General features: G+C 52.6%; 1 protein-coding gene across 1 annotated transcript in view; it reads right to left on the reverse strand.

Moving 5' to 3' along the window:
- DSCAM (Down syndrome cell adhesion molecule) overlaps positions 1-19,177 on the reverse strand; it is a 476,284-nt gene that overhangs the window by 109,269 nt on the left and 347,838 nt on the right. Inside the window, exons 12-15 of the mRNA XM_006754318.2 lie at positions 11,035-11,231; positions 9,893-9,989; positions 9,186-9,314; positions 6,819-6,986 (exon numbers count right to left, since the gene is read on the reverse strand). Coding sequence (XP_006754381.2) covers positions 6,819-6,986; positions 9,186-9,314; positions 9,893-9,989; positions 11,035-11,231 — 591 coding nt within the window. The remainder of the gene's footprint in view (positions 1-6,818; positions 6,987-9,185; positions 9,315-9,892; positions 9,990-11,034; positions 11,232-19,177) is intronic.

A 19,177-nucleotide genomic window follows, 5' to 3' on the forward strand; every position in this document is an offset into this window, starting at 1 on the left:
ACACACACTCACACACACACACACACACACACACACACACACACACCATGGAGTCCAGCTTAGCTGCCAGTAGTAATATAGTAGGGGGGGGACACACACCTACCACCTACACACACACACACACACACACACACACCATGGAGTCCAGCTTAGCTGCTAGTAGTAATATAGTAGGGGGGGGACACAGACCTACCCCCCCCCGCCCCCACACACGCTCTGCTCATCACTCCTCCTCTTCTAAGACCACTCCGTAAGGCATGTTTGTGACACTTCCTCCCACCTGTACTGAGCAGTCTCCCTGGTGAGCAGCACAGAGCGCTGTGAGAAACGACCACATAGCTCAGAGGCCACTGCCAGGAAGATTCCCACTGAGTGCTGGTGGCGGGGTGGGGGTAGGGGAGGTGGCAACAGTGCCATCCAAGGGGCCTGGAGAAGGTTTTGAACTGGCGGCCTCCTTGACCTGGCATTTCAAGAAGAGTACAGACAGGAAGACACTGACTCTGAGGCCTTCCAGACGGGACAGAGCACGCATGCCGCGGGGAAGGGCAGGGCGGGCTGCTGTGCCGACCATGGAGTCCAGCGGAGCTGCGAGCAGTAATATAGTAGGCGGGGGACACAGACCTCCCACCTCCCAGACTCATTTCTCCAGCCAGGAAGGCAGTGAGAGGTGTCAGGGGCTCTGACTTGGGCACTATATTACCATAAAAATGAGGTTTCCAGAAGCTTCCACCCAACGATTTTCACTGCCTGTGCGATGGCTACTTTTGTTTCCTATTTTTTTTTTTTTTTTTTTAGGGAAAGGGAGCAGTTTGGATGAGGAATGGTCATCTCCACACCTTTGGGCTTCCCTGCCGGGAAGTGACAATAACAACTAGTAGCTTCTGTGGCAATTGTAATGAGGGAGTGTATGGTCAGGGAGCGGGGTGGCTGTAGTGAGGGTGTGCTTGGTCAGGGAGTGGGGTAGCTGTAGTGAGGGTGTGCTTGGTCAGGGAGCGGGGTGGTTGTAGTGAGGGTGTGCTTGGTCAGGGAGCGGGGTGGTTGTAGTGAGGGTGTGCTTGGTCAGGGAGCGGGGTGGTTGTAGTGAGGGTGTGCTTGGTCAGGGAGCGGGGTGGTTGTAGTGAGGGTGTGCTTGGTCAGGGAGCGGGGTGGTTGTAGTGAGGGTGTGCTTGGTCAGGGAGCGGGGTGGTTGTAGTGAGGGTGTGCTTGGTCAGGGAGCGGGGTGGTTGTAGTGAGGGTGTGCTTGGTCAGGGAGCGGGGTGGTTGTAGTGAGGGTGTGCTTGGTCAGGGAGCGGGGTGGTTGTAGTGAGGGTGTGCTTGGTCAGGGAGCGGGGTGGTTGTAGTGAGGGTGTGCTTGGTCAGGGAGCGGGGTGGTTGTAGTGAGGGTGTGCTTGGTCAGGGAGCGGGGTGGTTGTAGTGAGGGTGTGCTTGGTCAGGGAGCGGGGTGGTTGTAGTGAGGGTGTGCTTGGTCAGGGAGCGGGGTGGTTGTAGTGAGGGTGTGCTTGGTCAGGGAGCGGGGTGGTTGTAGTGAGGGTGTGCTTGGTCAGGGAGCGGGGTGGTTGTAGTGAGGGTGTGCTTGGTCAGGGAGCGGGGTGGTTGTAGTGAGGGTGTGCTTGGTCAGGGAGCGGGGTGGTTGTAGTGAGGGTGTGCTTGGTCAGGGAGCGGGGTGGTTGTAGTGAGGGTGTGCTTGGTCAGGGAGCGGGGTGGTTGTAGTGAGGGTGTGCTTGGTCAGGGAGCGGGGTGGTTGTAGTGAGGGTGTGCTTGGTCAGGGAGCGGGGTGGTTGTAGTGAGGGTGTGCTTGGTCAGGGAGCGGGGTGGTTGTAGTGAGGGTGTGCTTGGTCAGGGAGCGGGGTGGTTGTAGTGAGGGTGTGCTTGGTCAGGGAGCGGGGTGGTTGTAGTGAGGGTGTGCTTGGTCAGGGAGCGGGGTGGTTGTAGTGAGGGTGTGCTTGGTCAGGGAGCGGGGTGGTTGTAGTGAGGGTGTGCTTGGTCAGGGAGCGGGGTGGTTGTAGTGAGGGTGTGCTTGGTCAGGGAGCGGGGTGGTTGTAGTGAGGGTGTGCTTGGTCAGGGAGCGGGGTGGTTGTAGTGAGGGTGTGCTTGGTCAGGGAGCGGGGTGGTTGTAGTGAGGGTGTGCTTGGTCAGGGAGCGGGGTGGTTGTAGTGAGGGTGTGCTTGGTCAGGGAGCGGGGTGGTTGTAGTGAGGGTGTGCTTGGTCAGGGAGCGGGGTGGTTGTAGTGAGGGTGTGCTTGGTCAGGGAGCGGGGTGGTTGTAGTGAGGGTGTGCTTGGTCAGGGAGCGGGGTGGTTGTAGTGAGGGTGTGCTTGGTCAGGGAGCGGGGTGGTTGTAGTGAGGGTGTGCTTGGTCAGGGAGCGGGGTGGTTGTAGTGAGGGTGTGCTTGGTCAGGGAGCGGGGTGGTTGTAGTGAGGGTGTGCTTGGTCAGGGAGCGGGGTGGTTGTAGTGAGGGTGTGCTTGGTCAGGGAGCGGGGTGGTTGTAGTGAGGGTGTGCTTGGTCAGGGAGCGGGGTGGTTGTAGTGAGGGTGTGCTTGGTCAGGGAGCGGGGTGGTTGTAGTGAGGGTGTGCTTGGTCAGGGAGCGGGGTGGTTGTAGTGAGGGTGTGCTTGGTCAGGGAGCGGGGTGGTTGTAGTGAGGGTGTGCTTGGTCAGGGAGCGGGGTGGTTGTAGTGAGGGTGTGCTTGGTCAGGGAGCGGGGTGGTTGTAGTGAGGGTGTGCTTGGTCAGGGAGCGGGGTGGTTGTAGTGAGGGTGTGCTTGGTCAGGGAGCGGGGTGGTTGTAGTGAGGGTGTGCTTGGTCAGGGAGCGGGGTGGTTGTAGTGAGGGTGTGCTTGGTCAGGGAGCGGGGTGGTTGTAGTGAGGGTGTGCTTGGTCAGGGAGCGGGGTGGTTGTAGTGAGGGTGTGCTTGGTCAGGGAGCGGGGTGGTTGTAGTGAGGGTGTGCTTGGTCAGGGAGCGGGGTGGTTGTAGTGAGGGTGTGCTTGGTCAGGGAGCGGGGTGGTTGTAGTGAGGGTGTGCTTGGTCAGGGAGCGGGGTGGTTGTAGTGAGGGTGTGCTTGGTCAGGGAGCGGGGTGGTTGTAGTGAGGGTGTGCTTGGTCAGGGAGCGGGGTGGTTGTAGTGAGGGTGTGCTTGGTCAGGGAGCGGGGTGGTTGTAGTGAGGGTGTGCTTGGTCAGGGAGCGGGGTGGTTGTAGTGAGGGTGTGCTTGGTCAGGGAGCGGGGTGGTTGTAGTGAGGGTGTGCTTGGTCAGGGAGCGGGGTGGTTGTAGTGAGGGTGTGCTTGGTCAGGGAGCGGGGTGGTTGTAGTGAGGGTGTGCTTGGTCAGGGAGCGGGGTGGTTGTAGTGAGGGTGTGCTTGGTCAGGGAGCGGGGTGGTTGTAGTGAGGGTGTGCTTGGTCAGGGAGCGGGGTGGTTGTAGTGAGGGTGTGCTTGGTCAGGGAGCGGGGTGGTTGTAGTGAGGGTGTGCTTGGTCAGGGAGCGGGGTGGTTGTAGTGAGGGTGTGCTTGGTCAGGGAGCGGGGTGGTTGTAGTGAGGGTGTGCTTGGTCAGGGAGCGGGGTGGTTGTAGTGAGGGTGTGCTTGGTCAGGGAGCGGGGTGGTTGTAGTGAGGGTGTGCTTGGTCAGGGAGCGGGGTGGTTGTAGTGAGGGTGTGTATGATCAGGAAGCGGGGTGGCTGTAGTGAGGGTGTGTATGGTCAGGGAGTGGGGTGGCTGTAGTGAGGGTGTGTATGGTCAGGGAGCGGGGTGGCTGTAGTGAGGGTGTGTATGGTCAGGGAGCGGGGTGGCTGTAGTGAGGGTGTGTATGGTCAGGGAGCGGGGTGGCTGTAGTGAGGGTGTGTATGGTCAGGGAGCGGGGTGGCTGTAGTGAGGGTGTGTATGGTCAGGGAGCGGGGTGGCTGTAGTGAGGGTGTGTATGGTCAGGGAGCGGGGTGGCTGTAGTGAGGGTGTGTATGGTCAGGGAGCGGGGTGGCTGTAGTGAGGGTGTGTATGGTCAGGGAGCGGGGTGGCTGTAGTGAGGGTGTGTATGGTCAGGGAGCGGGGTGGCTGTAGTGAGGGTGTGTATGGTCAGGGAGCGGGGTGGCTGTAGTGAGGGTGTGTATGGTCAGGGAGCGGGGTGGCTGTAGTGAGGGTGTGTATGGTCAGGGAGCGGGGTGGCTGTAGTGAGGGTGTGTATGGTCAGGGAGCGGGGTGGCTGTAGTGAGGGTGTGTATGGTCAGGGAGCGGGGTGGCTGTAGTGAGGGTGTGTATGGTCAGGGAGCGGGGTGGCTGTAGTGAGGGTGTGTATGGTCAGGGAGCGGGGTGGCTGTAGTGAGGGTGTGTATGGTCAGGGAGCGGGGTGGCTGTAGTGAGGGTGTGTATGGTCAGGGAGCGGGGTGGCTGTAGTGAGGGTGTGTATGGTCAGGGAGCGGGGTGGCTGTAGTGAGGGTGTGTATGGTCAGGGAGCGGGGTGGCTGAATCTGCTTTGGAGCTCTGCTCAAGCTGCTCCTCCCCGTGCATCCTCCCTCTGCTCACCTGCCGGTGAAGGAGCGAGGCTGGCAGCCGGCACCTGGTAAACCACAAGGCGCTCCAGGAGCCATGACTTTGCATTTCAGTCACGCAAACCTAGGCACCAAGACAAAGAGAATCTGCTTTGGAGCTCTGCTCAAGCTGCTCCTCCCCGTGCATCCTCCCTCTGCTCACCTGCCGGTGAAGGAGCGAGGCTGGCAGCCGGCACCTGGTAAACCACAAGGCGCTCCAGGAGCCCAGCAGGCGGCTCTGAGCCCGCCTGCCGCCGAGATCCAGGGAGTTGCCTGCAGACCGCTGACCAGGCAGCTGATCACCTGGCCTCCTGGCTGGGGGAGAAACGCTGCCATGGCAACTGCTGGCTGCAGCCCAGGTCACCAGGGAAACGAAATAAAAAGCAACAACACCAGCCTTCCTAATGGCTAATTGCGATCGGAAAGCGGCCCCCAAAGCACCGCCAGCAACAGCTAGCTACCTGGAGAAGGCCCTCGAAACGGGGCAGTTAGAAAAGGGTGAAGAGGAAGGGGGAGGTGGGGCACTGCACTGTGTTATATTTTGGGGCAGCTTATTGTCCCTAAATATCCAGCATAATGAGATTCCAGGAAGTTCGTGGGTTGCTTACATAAATATTTAAATAAGATTCCATTTGTGCAGGGACATGCAGATACGCCTTTCCCACTTATTTCTGAGAAATGGAAAGTACTTCTAAAGCGTGGCGTTTAGTCCATTTATCCAATGTCCGTGTTAAGGAGAAAAGCATAATGATGGCCACTGTGCAGGTAAGAAATCCGCGGAGTACCAAGTATCAGAAATGGCTCATCCTCAGACAGCAAAGCACAAAGCACCCTCCTCACCCTTGCCCCCACCTTAAGAACAATTTCCAAGCGCCATTATGTGCCAGGGTTGAGAAAAGAGTGCTCATCGCTGTTCAGGAAGAACTGTATATTTTAACCTATTTCCTTGAGAATCCATTGACTACACATATCAAGAGTTAAATTTCGCATTTGTTCTGACCCAGAAATCCTACTTCTTGTTATTTAAACTAAGAAAATAATCTTGAAAATAGCAGAAGATATACCACAAGGGTGTTCGTCACAGTGGTGTTCATAATAATGAAAACCAGAACACGACTGACATGCCTAACAATATAGAATTGGTAAAATAAATGGCAAAGGCACCATTACAAATTGTAGAAAGATACTTAAGAGATGTGCAAGAGCGATGTCTAGTTGTAAAGCCATTAATGAGGGCAACAGAGAAGTAGGTGGTGGGAAGGAAGTCAAGGACAACCCTGAAAGGTAAACCTCCTGTTGGACTCTTGATCATGTGGGAATGATCGCCATAACCTTGGTGACGGAGAACCAGGGATCTGAGACTAAGCTTCCAACTTCCCCGCAGCAGTAGGTAGTGGCTGAGTAGTTCTGACTGTTGGCAGAAAGAGGAAAGCTAGCTTTGGGGGCTAGACCCTTTCTCCCTAAGAGATAAGCCAGGCTTTGCTTCCTTACCTTTCCTTCCCCAAGAAAACTCAAGGGCTGCTTGCTTCCACCTCTCCTTCTAGGAGTTAGCTTGTCAATCAGCATTCATGGCCACTGCCTAACTGCTCAGTTCTGTACAAATCGCTTAATTGTACCCACTGGTAGCCATGAGTGGACCACAGTGTTGAAGGGTGTGTGTACACCTGCGTGTGCCTGCATGCCTGTGTGGGTGATGAAACAGTTACAGAATTTATTGAGCAGGTGGTATCACCTGTTCATAGACAGCTCTAGGTGGTAGGATCATGGCACCTGCTTTGCCTTCTTCAAAATGCTATGTCTATCTTTGAAGTTTTGAAAACTGAATATGAAATACTTTGTAATAGGGAAAAAACCCCAAAAAAGTTTATTATAGAAACACTGACATTCCTAGTCAATGAAATAACCTGTACTACCCTCTCCCCAGCTGCTCACACAGAGCATATTCTTGCCATTTCCTAGGTAAGCCTTCCTCCCTCGCCTGGACAGCACAGGGACTTGGGCAAGATACACACTCATAGATCTTCTGTCCACCTGGACTCCACATATCCAAACAAAGGAAGTGTAACAACAGCAAGGTTCCCTAACTCGCACTAGTGGCTAGTGTCATCTTTCTTTTAAGTCTTGGGTGTGAGAACCTTGAACGAAGCCCTATTTGAAGGGCAGTGCCTCCCAAGCAGGAGGCAGAACCCTGTCTGTGCTTTGGTGGGGCGTGGAGCCGTGGAGCGCTCTCATCAAAGGTCTGATCCTGCATTAACCACTGAGCCCCAGAGCCAGCTCCAGGCTCCTGGGCCTCCAGCCAGCCACACGCACCTGCCTCGTCTGCGGTGATGGACAGCTCGTTGCTGGGCTCACTCTTGCCAATCCGGTTCTTGGCGTACATGCGGATGCTGTAGGTGGAGGAAGGGTGGATATCAATGATGGTGGCCGAGTTCAGCTGAGGGGAAACATCTTTGGTTCTCTGAGCAGAATCCCAGGAGTCTTTTGGGTTTTGTTTTTCAAAAAAGAAGAGATAGAGACGTGAGTTTTTTTCCCTCTGCCTTTGAAAGTTCACAAGTAGGAATTAAAAACAAAATAAGTAAAACAAGAAAGAAAGAAAAGTCACAACTCAAAGTGAAATTCTCAATGCATTGCTCCCAGTGTCCTGGCGGGAGGGCCATCAGAGGGGGGACGACAACACGCGCATCGTCTACATTGAGCTACATTGAGGGGGACAAGGGTGTCAGACCCGAAGCTCAGGGACTCCCAGGCAACACACCAGGTCTGTGGGTGGAGATCATGGAGGGGAGATGACGAGGCGAGAGCTCATGTAGTGGAGTTGGCCACATCTGTGCTCTCATTGGACAAGGTAACGAAAGGAATTAGGGTCCGGACTCCCCTCCACCATAAAGAAAAGGTATTTGAAAACCAGCACAATCTTCAGCCAGGAAGATCCCTTCTCCTCCCAATGAGAAGTGGTAAAAACAAAATCCAGATAAAAATCCATCCCAGTCTCCAGTATAAACGCTGCTTCCCAAATACATTTCTTAAATCTAACTTGAAATCCTCTAGTCTCAGCTCCTTTATTGCAGAAATTATTTTTGAACCACAGCTAATTTTAAAGTCGGCACATGTCTAGTTTGAAGGGTGATCACTGAATAGGTGACAATATGTACCTGCGGATGTTAGGGCCTCAGCCAATCAGGAGAATGTCAGTAAATGGTTCTTATTTCAGAAAGAGTTTGGGCAGGTGCTGATTGGGGGTGAGGGACCAAGAGATGATGTTGGCTGTAGAGAACAGAACCCCTGGAGATGGAGGACAGAGAGGATGCTCACACTCCTGCACCCCAGGGTGCTCTTGTGTGGTGCTCATCACACTTGCAGGAATTGCACTGGGAGTCTGTGTTCCCTGATGGATGTTAAGCCCCATGCGGCCAGAGACCATGCTTGCCACGTGCAATGCCATATCCTCAGTGCCCACACAGAGCCTGAGAAATGATATGGGCATGTTTAACAGATGAATATATCAATAGCAAAGACCCAGACCTCTGAGCCGGGGATGATCCCACTCTCCTTTCCACTGTGGAGGTCCGGAGGGCTGCTCTGCCCAGAGGTAACCATGGTGCAAAAGACTTTCTGGACTTGTAGGACCAATATGTGGCCTCCAGCCCACCTTTGCTCTAACTTATCAGGGAATAGAACATAATAGAAGTGAACAACTAATATTCCAGCTAAAAGAAAATAGTGTCATTTGGGTCAAGAGGATTGAAGGTGGAAGAGCATGATATAAAAAGAGAAGATACTGCAAAAAATAAATGGAAGGTGACTTAAGAGAAGACTTACGAGGGGGAGAGACATTAATATCAATGAAATGGCACATAAAGACGAGCCCTTGTCCCAAGGAGAGAAAGCCAGACCTTGTGGGGAAGACATCCAGGACAAGAGAGAGGGAGCCCAGACAGCGCAGATGCAGAGGAAGTGCTAACCACTCAGGAGGCGCTGGCTCTGTTCCTCAGGGCTCCATCTCCCTGCCTCACTGGCCCTGTCACATTCCCTGGTGCCGGAGTGACTCCTCTCAAGAGGCCCCCGTGGGCGTCACCTCACCCCAAGACTCCAGTTGCCTCTCTGGGATGAACAAGCCCGAGCGGGCCGTGTTTCCTACGTGCGTTTCCCATCAATCCGGATACTTATTCCAAGTCCTAATCCATTTCTCAAAGCACCATTCTTGGGCTCAGGTGGCCACGGCAGGGCAATCCACAGGGCCCGCCATGGGAAAAACAGGGCTGTGTGGGTGACATCTGAATCCTGTTAACCCTGCACGTGCTGATGGCGCTCTAATTCCTCCTCTCTTTTGTGAGAGGATAAGAGTCCACGTGGGAAGTGCAGGGCAGCCGCCCAAACCACGATGGTGGCCGGGAGTCAGCAGCTACCCGCATGTTGGTTGCTGGCAAGAGTGCCAAAGTGGCCTTCACAATGCAAGATGAGCTCAGAGCGAAAGGAGGCGGAGCGTGCCAGGAGGGGCACTGGACACGAAAACTCCACCCAGGAAGCGTGGGGGACCTCACCCAGAAGAGACAAACTGGGGCCGAGAGCCCCCTGAGTTTCCTGAGTCCAGGCTTGCTCTCACAGTGACAGCAGTGGACAAGGACTACACAAGGGGCTCCGAAGCGGACATGGAGCCGGAGGAAACCGAGGACTTACCTGATTTATTTTTGCATTCGATATCGTAGCCCGTGATGGGGCTGTTGCCATCGAACCCCATGGTCCACCTGAGGGTGATGGTGCGCGCCTTCACGTCTTTGATCTCGATTTCCGGAGGGTCCGGCGGCTCTGTCAATCAACAGGACACAGGCACCGGGTGAGCACAGACCCGAGGGGCTGTGGGGGCGGGTGGGGCCGGGGGGCTGCTGCGTGGGGCGCCTGGGGGCTGTGTCGGCACCCCACGCTGGAGGATGCTTTTCCCCGGGACCATCTTCTTTCCCCCCTCACTGCGGGGAGGAGAAACCTCACTTTCCCCGGACTGCCCTCTTCAGAGCATGGGCAGAGCCGGGCCAAACCGGGAGGGTTTAAATGCCGCTCTTCTAGTTTGGAATCTACAACTCAAACGCTATTTGAGTTAAATGTCAAATGTTCAACTTGTCTTTTCTTTCGGATCGCCCGGGGTGAGGAGCCCTAAAATTGAGCAGAGAAGGCACTGGCTGCTGGGTCACATGACCCAGGGCCTTGAAGGACTCAGTTCCATGTTGGGCTGCGCCCTGACATGTTCGGGGCCCTGCACACGCTGCTTCCGCAGAGCCCAACTCCCAGGGAGTGAGGGGCTTCACAGCCAGCGGAGCCCACGCAGGCGCCTGCGTCTGGGCATGCGCCACTGTCCGGAAACAGCCTGTCCCCCCGCTGTCTCTACCGACCTTGCACTGTGAGCTGAATTATTCCGCGGTCCTCCCCGTAGGAATTGATCGCGTGGCAGGAGAAGAAGCCAGAATCTTCTCTCACTGTCGGCAAAATCTATGTGCAAAGCAGAAAGAAACCCACCTTATCCAGTAACACAGTGAGGCTTTGGGCTGCAAGAATCTCTCCACTCCCACCCTCCTCCCACCCCAACACATGTATGCAAACACACACACACACACACACACATGCGCACACATGCACACACGCACGCACACTTCCAGCAGCAAATCATTTCAGCACAACTGCAATGGTAAGACGAATGGCTTTCATGTACATTAGTGACATCAGTTGCTGGCTCCTTAAATTGGATGCCTACTTTATGTAGAATGTCATGGGCAAGTTGATAGATATTCCACATATACTCCCCTTCCCCCTCCCCATCCCCATAGCCTGCCTTTAAAGCACCCACAGGAGCCCTGCCTAAGGAGCCAGGTCTGTGAGTCCTGCATTAGGGCCTCGGGCTGCAAGACCCTCATCGGAGGTTCGCTCAGGACTGCAGGGCTGGACCAGGGAGTGAATCGACACCCGAGTTTCAGACACACGTTCCCCCTTGTGTGTGTGTGTGTGCTAGCATCACCTCTCCCCTGCACTCAAAGCATCACTCAATTAGCTACCAACTGTGCCAAACAATATGAGACTATAACACTTTTTTTCCAGCGTTTGTGATTGTCTTTGAAGGACAGGGTTTTGTTACGTTGGGTTTTACCAAAGAAGCAAAATATTTCTCCTTACACTATTTTATCCCAACGCCCATCCAATTTCTCCCTTATTGAGCCCAAATCTGGGCTGCCATTCCTCCAGGATGAACTGCTTTAAGGAACTCTAGTTCTCAAGTTTTTTTTATTATTACTGTTACAGTTGGGTTCCCTGCCGTGTTTGTAATAATTTCACTCTTCCTAACACTGAGGAGAAAGCACGGTTTCTGCAGGCTCCTCGCTAATCTCTCTGTCTGACGGGGAGAGCGATGGTGCTTCACGAGTAAGCTCCAAAAGGTGGCTCGCTGCTTGTTTATCCCCCACACGCACCCACCCACGTGGCAAGACAGGCCCACTCAGCCAATGCACTTAATTCTGACTCGCAGGGCTGGTCATGCCTTTACCTGCAGAGTGGAAATCACCTCCTCTCCCGCCTCCTTGGTGGACACGAGGTAGCGGGCCATCTCGGGGTTGATGATGCGGTCCTCCTTCTCCCAGCGGACGATGATGGGCTTCTCGCCGTGGGCCGTGCAGCTCATTTCCTTCTTTTGGCCCTGAGTGGCCAGCGTGGTGTTGGGATAGGACGTGATCATTGCAGGAACTGAAAACCCAAAGGGAAACGACTTATTCGGCCCCGAGGGGGTCTAGATGTTCTCTGTCACACTCAGCTAAGTCATTCTCCAAGAGACGTTTCTCCAAAATAAAACCTATTCACGAAACGGCTGAGCAAGAATCAGGATGAAAATAGAGGGAAGGTGACAGAAAAATGAAACGTGACCCGATGAGCCCTAAGCAATGTTGCCGTGTGGCTTCACGCACAGGGGATGTCTCTCTCTTCCAATCCCATGAGGGCAGACGTGGGTCACAGGCATGGCCCATGGTCCCTAGGACACTTAGGAAAAAGATTGTGCTTGACAATTAGACTGGGAAGGGGGCTTCCATTAAGAATTATGCTCCTTGTTCTGTAATCACAAGTGTTTCTATCATTTTTAGCCACGGACATGAAACTTTACTAATGAGCGTAGGCGGAGCCCTGATCATTGCTGAGCCATCCCTGAAATCCCTCCCAGACATTCCCCTCTCTCATAGTCGCTACACACTTTCATAGTCACTGAGAGACCTCAGACCTCCTCTTCTCGCATGACCTATGGCAGGAAATCGCATCCCCGATTCACTGAGAAAACAGGAACCTGGATTTGTGAAACATCACGAGTTCCCTCTCCCCCACCTCAAAATTTGTAGTAGACTTCCATTCTTGGCAGTATAGTGCATGACATAAGATCGCACTCCCAGTCCACAAACCACCTAGAAATGCTGGGTAACACTCTGCATTCATAAGAAAGTGGGAGAAAACCCAGGAGCCAGGATCCAAAGTGGATGTTGGAAGGCCAGAGAGAGTGTGACGCCAGAACTCTGCTACTTGAGGGCAGGGAACTCATCGTGAGACCTCCAACCCGGACTCTTCAAACAGCTCCATCTTCAGAGCAAGAATATAAGCCATAAAAATCCATACTGATAAAGGGAGAAGCCAACGCCACGGCTCCAGAAGGAGCCGGAAGCCGAATGGACCACTGGTCCTGCCTCTCTCCTCCGTCGTGGATATTCCTGCTTCAACTTCGCACCCTTCACCATCAAAGTTCTGGGTGCTACTGGACCCCTTAGAGCAGGGGATGTGGAACTTGCAGAGCTTGTGTGTGTGTGGATGGAGAGCTGACAGGGAAGCTCACACCATGACCAAGGAGAAACTGGGCAGGCGCATTGGACTTCTGTGCCCTGGGCAGTGGGCACACCTGCTCTGTGTGCGAAGCCTTGCTATGAGCCCAGCCGGCCATGACGCTGTGGCACATGCTCATGGTGCTGGGGACCACTTCCCTGAATGTAGCTATGGGAGAGGCCAGGTCCATCTCTGAGCTTCTCCTGACATGTCTCCATATCACTTTTCCTTTAATCAGAGAGCGAGAATTTTCTTTATAGTGGTGTTGTCTCAATCTAACCATAAACCTCAACTGTGTATTTATGAGACAAATGAAGTATCACAAATTGTGTCTAAGAGTAGCCCGAAGGTAGCCCTCCAAAGTAGCCCTAAAATATGTACAAAATGTCTATCCTTTGCCCGATTCTGAACCCAGGGATATGATTTATTGGGCCATCGGTGTTGTCTCAATCAACCATATATTTATGAGACAAATGAAGTACCATAAATTGTGTCTAAGAGCCTCCAAAGTAGCCCTAAAATATGTACAAAATGTCTATCCTTTGCCTGATTCTGAACCCAGGGATATGATTTATTGGGCCATCGTAAACTCCACCAGTAGGCATGGACCACTGACTTTGAGCAGAAACTTCCAATTGCCTCCCGAAGCCCATTTTTCCTTGTTCCCCAAGTTTTTAACATGTAACATTATACACAAAATATGCCTGAATCAAACAATGTGTTCATGAGCCTTTCTTATAGCTAGGTGTTGCCATATGACCAAGTTCAAGGCAATGGCATATCTAGGACTTTGAGGAGGCATGCTCAGCTGGCTGGACGCCCTTTGGGCTTCCTGTTTCCTCCTGTGCTCTCCTGAATTCAGGAACTAGGAGCTGGAGCCCCGGCAGCCCTCTTGCACCATGAGGCGACTTTGACGATTAGAACCTGGGTCCCTGATGACACCCCAAAGCTGTCCTCTCAAACCTGGCCTACCTCATTGCAAACGAAGTGTACATGAGAAAGAAATATGCCGCTTTATTTATCCATTATTATCTTGAGTTTTTCTGCAATAGGAGACTAGAATTGTTTTGAGCTGACCTTAATCACAGGTCTACACTCTTTGGGGGAATATGGCACATGCTCTGTATTGAAAAAACGGTTTCTATTTGATGGCTCTGCAGGAAGGATGCAAAGGACACACAGCTGCATACTCAAGAACACCCTGCCTGTAGAACAGGGTGGGCACCTCAGCTTGAATCTGTAGATGTGCCGCTGGCTTACTGTGTTAACTTTAGACCTTCACTTAACCACTTAATGCCCCAGTTATGTCCTTGGTCGAATGGAGATGATAATGTTGAGAGGATCCAAGGAGCCAGCCCTCAGCACAGCGTCCATGCTACACGAGCCCACACGATGGCATGCCATGGACCCGATCGCAGGGCCCCCTTCAGGTGAGGCGTGAGTGTGGGCTTTGAGTTAAGGCTTCTTTACTAAAGACATCTTCAGTTTGGGCTCAAATTCACTAACCAAGATTTTTTTCTCCAAACGTGAGGGCCAAGTCACTATAATTAAAGATCGCAAAGCCGCCACAAGTGGCCTAAATTGCAAAACTGTGACTAAAACTGTTGTAAGCCCACGTTTACTCCCTCTCCTCCTTTTCAGTGCTGGGAAGCATGCAGCAGAAACTGTGACACTCACATACACTTTAGCTTTGAAACGTGACCACCTGGTCCCTGCATGGTCCCTCCAGCAAGCAGCCAGCTTTCCGCAGCCCCGCTGCAGAGCACGGCGAGGGAACTCGGCTGCAAAGCCATGTTCTGGAAATGGATCCGTACTAATGCCTCACAGTGTCATGGGCACCTGAAGGCTACAGAGAGGGTTCCCACGGTGCAGTGTTTTCAAACAGAAAAAGCAGTTTGCCAAAGGGCAGGGCATGAAAAATACAGATTTCTTGTGAGGACATGGCAAGTGTGCTCACTTCCCCAGTCCAGCGTATTTCATCTCTCTTCTCTACATTCCCCTGAGAGCAAACCATTGTGACATAAGGGCTCCTGCCTTATGAGCGACCATGCAGGAGAGCACATGCCCCATGAAGGCGGGGGGTTCATCTGGGATGGGATTTCTTATGACTTCATAACAGCCAGCAAGAAGGGCGCACTGTTGGTCTCCAGAATAACACAGAATTGCTTTGAGGACTTTTCTGCCCTTTTCTTGATGATGAAAATTTTTGCCTGGTGGGCGTGGCTCAGGGGTTGAGCGTCAACCTATGAACCAGGAGGGCATGGCTGGGGCTGAATTCCCAGTCAGGGCACGTGCCCAGGTTGCGGGCTCGATCCCCAGTGTGGAGCGTGCAGGAGACAGCTGATCAATGATTCTCGCTCATCATTGATGTTTCTGTCTCTGTATTTCCCTCTTCCTTCCTCTCTCTGGAAAATCAATAAAAACATTTGAAAAAAGAAAAGAAAGAAAAGGAGACACGCCTTACCTAAATCATGGGCCTCTGGTTTAGGCTTTGCCCATCTCACTCTGCAAAAAATGCTTCTCTTTTTACATCTATTTCTCCTTTGGAAGAGGGTCCCACCACAATGGGCATTATTAGTTCTGGCTAATAAGTTCTGTATTTGGTCAAAAATATTCTGGCAAGCCCATGTTCTCCTATCTAACCCAAGTATTTCCAGCCTTTAAAAGAATGGTCAAAGGATTTTTGAAAGAAATGTGTCATTATCATGACTCTTCACTATGCGATGTCAGACGCACGGCCTTTTTACTTGTCACAGTCATGGGCACCGAGAGCAGGCTGTCTGCACGGATTTCTGAAGTGTAACAAGTGGATGAGGCATTCTACCGGGACTGGTACCAAGGAGAGGCTGTGCCCACCCTGTCCACGCTGCCAACAGGAGCAAGGAAAATCCAGACCAAGAGAACTCTGTTCAAAGACTGCCTGCGTGCACTTCTTTCTCCTGCAAAACTGGCCCATGGAGGGTGCGGTTTTGCTTCGTTACATATCAATTTATAAATTTTCTTCATAATCAGGGGACCCTCCTCATGTGATCTACTTCCTTGCAGCAGAAAGATCCAGCGAGGCAGTGCTCTGCTGTGACCAGCGAGGAGGGCTGATGGTGCACCCACCCTCCGGGGACATTACCTATTTAGCATGAGATGGGGAATGGTGGGAGCACTGACACCACTGAAATTGGCAGCGTTAGAAATCAGGGCTTCTTCCCTCCCCCATCCCACAGCTAGCTGTTTATCATCGACCAGAACCCTGCATAGGAGGTCAGGGCACAACATTAATGATTTGAAAAAAAAGTCCCCAGCATACCAGTGGCACGGATAACTTGGTGACTTTACCAAGGCAACAACTAACCTTCTTCCTAACAGTAAACCTACACATATGAACAGTGCATCCCTGTATCTTTGCACAGATAATTCAGCAATAATTGATGCATGCATTGATTTTTCAACACAAGGCTATAGAGAGAATGAAAATCTAATCAATCACTGATATTAAAGATTAGTACCAAAACATACTCTCCTGTTTTAATGGCCCCATCAATAAAACAAAACTGATTCAAACAGATTTTTATTTTTCTCTCTGTCTCCAGCTCTGCTGAAAATATCACTGAGAAAGAAAAAAGGGAATACCAAGCACCCTGGCTAGACAACCTGCCTGTCCCGACCATCTGTTCAATCCCTTCACTTTACAGACAAGAAAAACGGAAACCAGAGAAGAGCAATGAGTGTCAAAGGCCCAGATACAAGAATCAACCAGGATCTGACTTCAATGATTCATCATCAATAATGACCCCAATAATGACCCCAATGCCCAACGCCCAGGAATTTCCCTGTTTGAGCAGGAAGGTCCTGCATCCTGAAAAGCCCCTCAATCCCTCCAAATGGTCAGAACAGAAGTGGGAGAGGGGGATGTGGGACCCAGAACAAGGCAACTAGGCTGTCCCAGCACCCAAGCTGGACAACAGAGGCAGGGACACTTGAGTGTCCAGCTGGGAGGGTCAGGGAGAGAGATGTTCTGACACATGAACATTTTAAACTGCTTCTTCAGCTACTTGTTTTTATATCCCCTCCCCCCCCCAACATTTGACTATGAAATATCTCAGACACAGAACGTTGAGCAGCCTGGCTTCCACACGGCACATTTCATACACAGACCCGAATGGAAATTATCTTCACTGTTATCTCATCTGCTCATCAAAATTCACTGAACACATCATTTTCATTATTCTATTTAACACAGATGTAGGGGAACACACAAACCAGTGAATGTCTTGAAGATCAAACACTGAGATGGGGGCCCTCTTCCCAGATCCTGTTCCCCGGGGTGCAGGCCTGTTGTCATGCTGCAGGCTGGACTCTGGCCGGGGGTCTGGGGACTTGGCTAGAGCAGTGCCCCTCTCACACATGTCACAGCAGAAGAAGAAGCGAGAAAAGACACTGGGAGCCAGCAGCTGGGCTCCAACCTCATGCCACCCAGGGACATACTGCTAAGAATGGGCAAGACCACTGGCTGCCTTGAGACTCGGTTTTCTCATCTGACACCTAGGAGGGCTGAGGCAGGCTCAGGAATGGATTAATTTGAAGTTCTTCAATGGATCTAATCTCAAAGGGATTGAAACAACTCAACTGGGTGAGTCCCAAGCCTTCCCATCTGTAATTCTCCTCTCCTTCCTTTTTTCTTCCTAATCCCCACTTTCTTCACCCCCTCCTTTCTTCCTTCCTTCCCTATTTTTATCTCTCCTCCTCTGTTTCTCTCACACCAACTCCATAACAACAGCTAACTTTGATGGATGCTGACTGTATGCCAGGAACCTTTCCACACATTATGCATGTATTTAATCCAAATGACAACCCCTTGGGATAGAAATTCTGGCCGCAGAAATGACCCAAGACATAGTTATAAGCAGCATTTTAAGTAGCATCAGATTCCAAATGATGCTGCAAATATGGGTGAGATGCATAGAAATAGCATTCCTAGCAGATCCATTGCATCTAAATTAATATTAACAGATGTCGATGCACACGATCCAAGAGAACCATGCACCAAACAACTGTTTTGAAGGGGGAACGATTAAGATTAAAATGTAAAGGAATTCTAGGATTCCTCTCACACTTGACATCTTATCCCCCTCCTCCCTGTTTTATAACTAAAGAAACAGAGAACTTGGGGGTTTAAAACTGTCTAAAGGAGAACCTCTTCCCTCGATGCCCCTCTCCGATCCCTGGTCCAAAGCTCTACTTCATCGAGTTAGATTTTTAAAATATCAATCTCACCACAAGAGGAATGCAGTAAAGCTAGTTCCTTCAAGCCCTACGACGACGACTTCTTCCTTTTGTCCTCCAGGGTGGGGGGCACTAGCGGTAAAGAAAGCCCCAGGCTGGTCTACGGGGTGTAGGGCCTCTGGCTGCAGGGAAGTGGTGCGGCCGGGGCCTCCGTGGAAGCCCCTCTCTCGGGGGCTGAGCCCATTCGGGTGGAGACCCCCAACGATGCCCTTGACATTCCGTTTCCTCAACTGTGAGACAGGACCCAGTCGGTCTCCTGCAAGCCCACAGCGTATGTGAGAGACAGGACTTGTAGGACCCAGAATGGAGTGACAACGGGAGCCCTTTGTTCAAACAGCCGGGAAAGGGTGCCTTTAAAGTTCTAAATCCAAAGCCTGCTTCTTTCTCCTGAGGCCTCTATGTCCACATGTCACAATGATTTATATTTTCTAATATGTCCTGCTCCCTCGGGCTTGGGCTGGGTCAGGGCTGACCTTCTGGGCACCCAGGACCTGTCCTGAGACTTGGCGTGCACATATGTGGGTCCCACCAGCGGCCGGGGCTCCCACCAGATGACCACCACTCCCTGGGGTTTGGAGGATGGCCCCAGGGCTCCCTAAGTCATCCCAGAAAGCTCCGTGGTGTTGCTGCCTCAGGGCAGTGAAGGCTGCCACCATGAAGCCCAACCTGATCTTCCAACACCCCCCCAGATCCCCACGGGTGAAAAACCACAGTGATTGCTGGGTGGATGCGGAGAAGTGGAGGCCTGGGCCCCAAGCGCAGGAGAGTGGGCAGCTGAGCACCCAGTCTGGGGGGCAGGAGGTCGTGAAGGTGAGATGACACAAGGGAGAAGGCTCCAAGTCCCAGTTCATGCCCCACTGTCCCACTGGGCCTCACTTATAAAACACACATTAAAGACAAAATTACTAAAAATTTCAATATGGCAGCCTAAGACCATTAAAGTCCAAGTGCAGGCTCCTGGGAGCTCAGGGACCCACGTACCTGCACTGGCCACATACCCCGGACCCTGGCCACATACTCCAGACCCTGGCCACGTACCCTGGACCCTGGTCACATACCCCGGACCCTGCCACATACCCTGGACCCTGGCCACATATCCTGGACCCTGGTCACATAGCCCGGACCCTGGCCACATACCCCGGACCCTGGCCACAAATCCCGGACTCTGGCCACATACCCTGGACCCTGGTCACATACCCCGGCCCCTGCCACATACCCTGGACCCTGCCCACATATCCTGGACCCTGGTCACATAGCCCGGACCCTGGCCACATACCCTGGACCCTGGCCACATATCCTGGACCCTGGTCACATAGCCCGGACCCTGGCCACATACCCTGGACCCTGGCCACATACCCCGGACCCTGGCCAGATACTCCAGACCCTGGCCACGTACCCTGGACCCTGGCCACAAACCCCGGACTCTGGCCACATACCCTGGACCCTGGCCCTGGAGCTGGTGAGCCCAACCTCCTCGGCAGCCGCCCTGTCACTGGTGGAAAGAGCAGCCTGGTGACCTGGGGGGTAAAGAAGCTGGGGGGGGGGTGCTGAGGGAC

Source organism: Myotis davidii, unplaced genomic scaffold, assembly GCF_000327345.1.
Source record: "Myotis davidii unplaced genomic scaffold, ASM32734v1 scaffold512, whole genome shotgun sequence".
NCBI lineage: Eukaryota > Metazoa > Chordata > Mammalia > Chiroptera > Vespertilionidae > Myotis > Myotis davidii.